This window comes from Tetrahymena thermophila (genome assembly GCF_000189635.1).
Source record: "Tetrahymena thermophila SB210 genomic scaffold scf_8254664, whole genome shotgun sequence".
In the NCBI taxonomy this organism is placed as follows: domain Eukaryota; phylum Ciliophora; class Oligohymenophorea; order Hymenostomatida; family Tetrahymenidae; genus Tetrahymena; species Tetrahymena thermophila.
This window is the reverse complement of record NW_002476431.1, coordinates 385,599-394,498: the sequence shown is the minus strand read 5'-3', so window position 1 is coordinate 394,498 and position 8,900 is coordinate 385,599. Positions and strand designations below refer to the sequence as shown.

Sequence of the window (8,900 nt, the reverse complement as noted above, 5' to 3'; positions counted from 1 at the left end):
TAAAATGAGCACGAAAGTTGTGTCTTCTAATTTTAAAAAAAAGAAAATATTTGTAAAAAAAAAATAAAATTAATTAATTAAATTTAAATATAAAAAAATTAAGAAAATGGATAAAGACTCAACCTTCTCATCAGAGAAGTCTTTGATTGATAATGTATAAGTGAAGATTGATGAATTCAAAAAGTAGCAAGGACATCTTGATAGATATCATGAAAAATATAGATTAGCTAAAAAGCTTATTAAGGTTAATATTATTGCTGCTTTTAAAATTTAAACTGAATTTTAAACAATAAATTTAAAGGAATGGGGTAATTTACTTAAAAAGACTAAACAAGGAGCTTAGAAAATAGTTGAAACTTAGCTCAAAAATATGGATATTTGCTACGAAGATGAAGAGTCAATAAATGGAATAAACCAAATTTTAAATTTAGTAAAGGATATGATAAATATCTTTTCTGCTAAAGTAAGTATCGGAAAAACTATTTTAAATTGTTGTTAAATGGTTTCAAATTAAAATATTAGATTGGATTATATGAAAATGAGCTATTGAAGTAGCATCTAATTTTAAAAGAACAAGGAAGTAAATTATACTAAATTAATAAACAAGTAAACATTTTTCTTTATTTAAATGTGTCTATCTAATTTGTTAAATATTTAGGTGAAAGACTCTTACAAAACCGAAAAAGAATTTTATGATCAAATAACTAAAAAATTTTAAGATCAGCAATGCAAAATCGTGAAGAACTCTTTTATAAAATTTAGAATGACTGTAAATTAATTATTCAGTTATCATATATATAAATAAATCAAAAAAGGAAACATTTCAGGAATAAAACAGTAAAAATGATAAAAGTGTTTCAAATGGCTCTACATCTCTTTTATAAACTAATTAAAGCTATATGAATACAACTGCAAACTCATTTAACTTGGTATTAGAAATGTTTAAATGTGAAATAGAGAAGTAAATGATTATGTCTTGCAATAAATGTATTTAATCAATATTGAGTATAACTAATGTGATGAAGCCTTTTGAATTTGAAAGTTTAAAGTCTCAAATTCCCAATTTTATTATTGAAAGAAATAAAATGCAATTAGAAGTGATTGATGAATTTCTAAAACGTTCAAGAGCCTCAAAAGAGATTAATAGCAAAATGATTTCTTAAAATCAATTGACTCATAGCTTTTGCTATCAAAATTTTAAGGAATTTTCATAGTAATTTCAGAGTACTTCATTTTAAAAGAAATAAAAAGAAAGCAGATTTTATAATCATGACTAAGCAATTGCTAATAAATCGCCATTTTCTTTATATGAAACAAATTTTAATCCATTCTCTCAGAATGCAGATATTGAATGTAAATTTAATCTATTTTTAATTAACTCTTTATAAAAATAAATATAAAACAAATAGAATCTAATGTTGAAAAAATAAGTGTTTTGTAAAACATGTAAATTAACAAACTAAAAGAAAAAAATGAGCTCTAAATATCTGAAAAGCAGAGTTTAGCCTAATCTGAAATAAAAGTAAAAAAATAACCAAAGTACATAAAATCTCATTTATAAATTTTTATTAATAAAAGTATAACTAGACTCCATAAAAATAAAATTTAAACACATCAAAAGAATCAAAACAAAAATTCAATTAAGCATCAAATTAGGTATTTAATTTTTAATTTCAATAAACTTAAAGTAAAATATAATTTAAAAAAAAAGCAATCAAACTCACCTTATTGCAAAGAATTCTAATTTACCGTACATTAATCAGGTACATTTCAAAAATAAATTTTAAAATAAAATTATTTATTGAATAATTTGTAAAATAAAAAGACCGTTAAAATGATTCATCAAAAGATCAAAAAACCAACTTGAAGAGACAATAAGAAAATAAACAAAATAGTGAATTACACAAATAAGAATGATTTAGTAATGAAAAGGTTTGTTCTAAAGTATGTAACTGATTTTAAATTTTTTATTAAATCTTAAATAATAAATTGATTTATTAAATAGAGCTTAAAAATTTGAAGTAAGCTAATAATAATTAACGAGATCAATGATATTTTTTAAGTGATATAATTTTAAAGATAACTTTATTATATGTATGCAATTAAATTTATTTTAGTATGCCAACCATTTTGTGAATTAAATTAATAAAGATCGAATAATTAGATGATTAGTATCTTAGATTTTCCACTAACTCATTTTGGTTGAGATTTTAGGATAATATAAATATCTATCTTTTTTTGGTTTAAATGCCAGATAGTAGTTAATTTCATAACATAATAAATATTGTTGGCTATTTAAGTTTCAGTTATTATTTTGTATTTTTTATCATTAATCATGCTCTTCTTATTATAAAACCTTTACAGATAAATAAAAATTTGACAAATGCACTAATTTTTTCATATATATATACATAGATTTCATTCATTTTATAAAGAAATAAAATACTGTAAAGAATAATATATTATTCATAAAAAAAATAAAAAGAAAACAAACAATTAAATAAATAAATATAAGTTAGAACACAAAGTAGAATGAGTCAATACGCATATGATTTTAACCCAGCAAAAACTCAAAGTTTATAAAGTAGACCAATTGAGCATAACAAATTTTCTGCTTGGACAGGCGATTAACTTTATCGTACATCTTACGGTACTCATTGGACAAGCGTAATTCAATAACCTTATTTTTATCATAAATAATATTACAACAATAAAACCCTAAAATGCAAAATGCTCAAATTTAAAAATGAGTTTTGTTTAAAGGGAATTAGTATATTTAGCATTAAAAAGTAAGACATTTGGCAAAACTGTAAATAATAATATTTTTTAGGGCAATCAAAAAATCTTCAAATGCATAAAAAAATTAATATCGAGCAAGAGTATGCAATGACATTAATTCTTTTTTAATATTTTATTAGAAACCTTAAGAACCAAAAACCCATGTACCACCTGGTTATGCAGGATACATCCCTGGCTTAAAACCTAATAATCACTACGGAGCCTCCTATGGTGAAATTGCAAAGAACTGTTTGAGTAACCCTAAAGTTGCTCAAAATCCATTCAAACTTGCCTCAACTGGATTCAATTATTAAAGACATGGTAAACTTGTTAACAATTAACAATCAATAAGAAGATAAAATAAAAATAAATTAAGAAGTTATATTTTATAAAAAAAGATTTTAGAGACCCTTCTTTAACAGCTACTACTCACAAATTTGGAGCTCAAACTTTGTTAAAAAACCATCCAAGCATTGATGTATAAATTTTATTTTATTCAAAAGCTAGATAATTTAATGTTTTGAAACCTCATAATTTAATGTGTATTTTGTTTGATATTGCAACTTTATTGAGCAATTTTATAAATTTACTTATCTGAAATGTTAAAAAAGTTTCACGAAATCTTTATTACCTATATTTACTAAAAAATAAATTTCATTATTTATATTTTTATAGCAAAAAAGTAACTAATGGTAATCATAAACTCATGATAGTTTTAGAAATCCTCTTCATAAACCCAACCCTACTTATAGAGAAACAGATAAAGATCTTTAAACCTAAAAATATTTTACTAAGACATCCGGTTTCTAACAAAACCATACAACATTTGATCGTACAGGATGGGTCCCAGAAAAAGTGCTTCATGGTAATTAAAAAATGCTCACTAATTTAGAATAATCAAAGATTTTTATATATTTTAAAAGCTGACAGAACCACTTCTGAATACAGAATACATTTCAATAAATAGGTACCTTTCCATAGAGACACAGTTTTATTTAAAGAGAGAAGACTTCCTCCTAAGGAATATAACTACAAGTACATGGGTTGAAAAATAATTATAATAAATAAGATATTAATTTTGCTTGTTTTCAAGCAACTTAGTAAAGCAAGTTCTATTAAACAAACTATCATATAATTAAATATAAAAGATTTAAAAATAATTATTCCTCTTTAAGTAGATAAATAATCTACTTATTTCATATTTGTATTTTTGGTTTCTTTCTTTTTCAAATATATATACATAGATAGATATTAACCAGGAGCCAGTAAAAATATAAAAATATAAAGTTCTAATTACTCACAAATTTAAAATATGTTTTCATTCAAAAATTGAACTAGCTAATTAAATATATACTTTATTCCTGATATTTGTTTTGAAAGCTTGTACAGGATATGCTTATTTTTGATAAGTTTAGTGATTGGTTGGTCTATATCAACTTTTTTAGAATAATAGATCAAATTGAAAAATTTTTATTACAAAAGAAAAATATTTTTCCAAAAAAATTTTAATTAAATTTGATTTTTAGTAAATTGACAAAATAAAATATTTTCTTCAAAAATTTATTAATGAATTGCTGATAATTTAAAATTTTTATTAATATATTGTCACATATTTGCCAATTTTTACTAAATATTGTCTCAATAAAATAAAGATTAATTAATTTTTAGCTAATATTTTCCTTTATTAATCACAATTTTGCAATAGCTTGTACTCTGTCCATCTTTAATATATTTAGTATCTTTTTAAATTGAGGATGCTTTGCTGTTCTAATTAATTCAAATATAACAGATTCTGAAGTAGCTAATATGGCTCCTTCATTTTCTAATCTCCTGAATGCAGTTGATCTATCTATCTTTCTTTAACTAGAAATTCCATCAGTTATCAAATACACTTTATAACCTAAAGAAATTAAATCAAGTGTCGTTTATTGTATTGCTGCATGTGCTTCAACTCCAAATAATATTGCAGTTTTACGATGAGGGTATTTGTTAAGAAATTGTTTAGTTTAGTCATTTACCATAGATAAAGACATTTTTTATATGACTTAACTATTTATTTATGGTAATTCTTTTTGGAGATCTATTATCAAATTTCCAAGCTTTTATGGATTCTATTCAGTAACCAGAACAGGGAGACCTAATAGAGAGGCTGTTCTTATTAGTTATTTTGCTGTTCCTACAATTGTGTCAAATGAAAATATATGTTTATGAAAGGAACTTTGTTAATCACATGATAAAAAAATGGTTTCCTCTATTTCTATTCTATGTGGCAACTATGCTTGGGGCTTGCTATTTTTATTATTTTCCATTCTATAATTATTAATTAGATTTTGTAATTATTTATTTATTTTAAATTAAATTATATTACATCAAAATAAATGTAGATTTAATGGTTGATCAAAAAACCATAAATTTAATTATGTTTTTAAGAAGATTTTTGTATACTAAGCTTCAGTAAATTATATAAATATTTTTAATGCAAATAAATTATATTTTTTTAGCAAATTATTTAAGTATTTATGGTAAATTATTCCTTTATTGTATAGCAAATTATATTAATATTTAAGATATAAAAAATGATATAATAACAATAATAATTTTTTATAATTATATATATATAAAGATTCAGTTAAATTATATATCTATTTTATTTTTAAAAGAAATAACCGAATAATCATTAATTTCCTAAGTTTAATTTTTAATTAATTATTTTTTTTTCATTATGTACTTTACTTAATATTTATTATATTATAAATTTTAAATATATAATTATTTGCATTTTGTTTAGATTTCATATTATAAGATCATGGTTGCCATTTATTCTTTCATTTATCCTTGCCTAAGGCTTGGAGGATTAGCCTACAATTTCAAATTAATTTTGTAATACTATAGGTACTTTGATTTACTATCCATGCTTTTGCTAGTTAATTCTTTAAGATTTTGAAACCCTTATTTTTTAATTTAGGTTTCCTCCTTATTTGACAACTTTAATTTATTCTCTATCGTATTTAATACCTCTACTATTTAGTGTATTAGCTTTTTCGATTGTGTTGCCTCTTATTGTTAAATTCTCCTACTCATTATTGTTTTGGTATATATATGTTTCATATTCTTATTATTCATTCATTAAGGATTAAATATTTGTGTTTGAGCTTATAGCTGTTGTATTTTAGTGACTCAAAGAATAAGAAGAAATTCTTTCGTTATTTTAAATTTAATTGTCATTATTTTAAAGCTAATCAAAATATTTCTCTTGTTAACTTATTAATTAATCAGATAAATCATCATTTACTCTTGTTAAAGTAGTTTCTTGTTATACATTTTATAAATCATTTACCCCTCCAAATTATTTCTCATATTATTCAATTAATTACCTTTGAAATTCTTCATCTTCATCTTCTAACAAACATGAATCATGTTCATGATTCTGTTTTATTTATGAATTTTCTGCTACTTGATATTCCTATTTTCCAGATATTTCATATTAATACTATAAATAGTTTTCTTTACATTCTTCTTTTTCTTCTTCTTCTTCTTCTCCATAATTATCATTATCTAATTAATGAGAGTATTGAGGATTCTAATTATCTAAACAATTATTTTATTTAAGTTAATTCTCATTATAATTAAATTTTTCTTCTTATTAAAATATTTTTTCATCTTAATCGTTGAAATCACCTTATTCCTACTCATATAAATTTAAATTTGAGCTCTATTCATATTAAAATTAGTTTGAAATGAAATTTTATTAGTTTTACTATCCTAAACACTGAGTAGCAGAGTATTCATTATTATTTTATTACTTATAAGAATTTCTTCTGATTTATTAATTGAAAGTATTTCCTCTGATAGTAGAGTCTTCATCATTCTTTGATTTTTTGTTGAATATTTCTTTACCAATTAGCTAAAACTCTCCCTATTATATTTATTATTAAAGATTTTCTTTTTATTCTCTGATTCTATTATTTAAGTCATTTTTAATAACTTATGGCTGCCTATTGTTTGGAGGTTTGGTCACATGTGTAGTTTTTTTTATTCTAAAATTTGAGCTCCTTTTTGTATTTTAGCTTAATCCTTCTTGTTCAATCTCAACCATACTTTTTTTCTCTCCATTTACTTCTAATGCACTAATAATATTATTTTATTAATTAGAAATTGGCATAAGCAAATTGCCAGTTAGTGCTAAGTCAAGATTATTTTCTTTAGTACTTTAGCTTGTCTTAAACTTATCTAATGTCTTTTGTTTAAAAGTATTACTTTTTTTTTGTTAACCCTTTGATTAATTTGTTTCTTATTCTTTATTATTTGTTTGTTTGTCTTGGGATTACTCATTTTAAATAGTCTTTTTATTCTTTAACTAGAAAGCAGATACATAACCTTTTAGAATTGGTACTTTACATGTTGGGCACTCTATTTCGTTTTAAGAAATGAGTTACTTTAAACAAAGAGAATCTATCCCATGTCCACATGAAAGCTTTCTCATGAGTCCATGATTGTCCACTTAGTTGCATAATGAGCAATTATTCTTGGATTTATTCATTTCTTATCCAATAATTGAGAGGCCAGATTGAAGTTAAAGCTCTTAGTTAATATCTTTAAATAAGCTAAAGCAAGAAACAAAGTAATCATTTAAATTACTATATATCTATGTAGGCTTTAAATCTAGTTAGCGGTGGCTAATTGTATCAATTCCAGTTTTTAGTATATTCAAATTACCAAATTAAGGCTTTTTAATTCTTTAAGGTGCTATTTCCCACTCACAATCTTTTTTCTTTTTTAATAAGAATTTTTAATGAACTGGATGCTACATAGAGTCATAGCAGTAATGGCAAAGATCTAAATTATCACAAAATAGGCAGTGATATAGATTTCCCAAAATATTTTTTTTATTGCATCCACCACATATTTTGCCAAAATGTGTCACATATTTGATATTAAATTAGTCTTCATCTATTCTTATTTCATCAAAAATACCATTTGTCATGTCACATCTACACATAGGACAAGTTATTTTGTCTCCACTGCTTAATTTATGATCAATCCATACTCTTAAACACTTTATATGAAAGTTGTTTCCACACTTTTTTCTACAATAAGTAAGAGGTTAGTCATTTTTCATCTATTTATTTTTAATATTTTTAAATACATTTAAATTGGTAAAAAAAACTATATTTTTGATATTAAATTCCTAAAATTTTATAACAACCACGAAAATTTAAATAATCCTGACACTTATTTAAAATGAGTCAACAAACAAACATTTACTCACTCATTAACTCACTCAAAAATCAGAAAAATCATTGAAATTTTTATTAAATTTTAATTTAATTTACATCTTCTTAACAAATAGGGCAGATTGATTCTTCATCAAGAGGCTATCTTAACTATTATTTTGCATTTCTTAAAGCTTAATCTATCTTTTATGTTCCTTACCTAGCTAGCAAATAGCTTTATCTTGATTAAGAGTTATTACCAGCTGCGTTATTTCGCTTTTGCATATATTTTAAGTTAATGATATCCTCTGTTTCTTAATCTGTGTAGCTACCTTACCATATAATTGGATTCTCTTGATTTACTCTAAATTTTTTAGACAACACAAAAACAGTATGCACACACTGATTGTTTATCCTCTATTATTGACATGTACAAGAAATAGTATATCCTATTTAAATGCGGAATTTTTCCCCCTCTTCATCTTTAAATATAAACTACGAAGGACCATTTTCGCTAACCTAAAATAACTTAAGGTCCTATGCTTAATCTATAAGCTCCTTAAATCCTGAAGGAATTTTCGAAGTGTAGGCACAAGATCTACTCATTATGAAAATCTAATACTTAATCTAATAATTTATCTTTCTTAAATTAAATTGATCAATTTAAAAAAAACATATATATAAATATATTGCTGCTAGTTAACCATAAAAGATTATTAAAAAAATAATTACAAAATTAAATAATGAAAGTTAAGAAGTAGTAAAAAGTTTAATATATTTTTCACATAAATTATTTACAAAATCAAATGTGTTTATTATCAAATTCATTCATTTTTTTCTTCCAATTTTTTTCAATGTCATCTTAAAATGATTTTAGTTATTTAAGAAATGCAGACCTTTATTTTATCA

At 23.2% G+C, this 8,900-nt stretch overlaps 4 protein-coding genes across 4 annotated transcripts; 2 read left to right on the top strand and 2 right to left on the bottom strand. All coding sequences in view use genetic code 6, as the record gives it.

Annotated features, from left to right (window-relative positions):
• Nucleotides 1–106: 106 nt before the first annotated feature.
• On the top strand, nucleotides 107–1,917 carry TTHERM_00522820 (hypothetical protein; the record flags this gene model as incomplete). Its single annotated transcript, XM_001014460.3, has 9 exons — nucleotides 107–244; nucleotides 302–463; nucleotides 523–606; nucleotides 659–769; nucleotides 816–1,353; nucleotides 1,410–1,522; nucleotides 1,579–1,656; nucleotides 1,712–1,763; nucleotides 1,826–1,917. 9 exons carry the CDS (start codon nucleotides 107–109, stop codon nucleotides 1,915–1,917), a joined length of 1,368 nt encoding a protein of 455 aa, XP_001014460.2.
• Nucleotides 1,918–2,451: 534 nt separating this feature from the next.
• On the top strand, nucleotides 2,452–3,826 carry TTHERM_00522810 (hypothetical protein; the record flags this gene model as incomplete). Its single annotated transcript, XM_001014459.4, has 5 exons — nucleotides 2,452–2,667; nucleotides 2,919–3,099; nucleotides 3,177–3,256; nucleotides 3,454–3,643; nucleotides 3,702–3,826. Exons 1-5 carry the CDS (start codon nucleotides 2,533–2,535, stop codon nucleotides 3,824–3,826), a joined length of 711 nt encoding a protein of 236 aa, XP_001014459.3. The 5' UTR covers nucleotides 2,452–2,532.
• A 510-nt stretch (nucleotides 3,827–4,336) lies between these two features.
• On the bottom strand, nucleotides 4,337–5,205 carry TTHERM_00522800 (isochorismatase hydrolase). The gene is made up of 2 exons (XM_001014458.2): nucleotides 5,147–5,205; nucleotides 4,337–5,088 (listed from the first exon to the last, which is right to left on the bottom strand). Exon 2 carries the CDS (start codon nucleotides 5,085–5,087, stop codon nucleotides 4,467–4,469), a length of 621 nt encoding a protein of 206 aa, XP_001014458.1. The 5' UTR covers nucleotide 5,088; nucleotides 5,147–5,205; the 3' UTR covers nucleotides 4,337–4,466.
• Nucleotides 5,206–5,569: 364 nt separating this feature from the next.
• Nucleotides 5,570–8,663, bottom strand: TTHERM_00522790 (SWIM zinc finger protein; the record flags this gene model as incomplete). Its single annotated transcript, XM_001014457.2, has 2 exons — nucleotides 8,112–8,663; nucleotides 5,570–7,897 (listed from the first exon to the last, which is right to left on the bottom strand). Exons 1-2 carry the CDS (start codon nucleotides 8,595–8,597, stop codon nucleotides 5,570–5,572), a joined length of 2,814 nt encoding a protein of 937 aa, XP_001014457.2. The 5' UTR covers nucleotides 8,598–8,663.
• Between the last annotated feature and the right edge of the window lie 237 nt (nucleotides 8,664–8,900).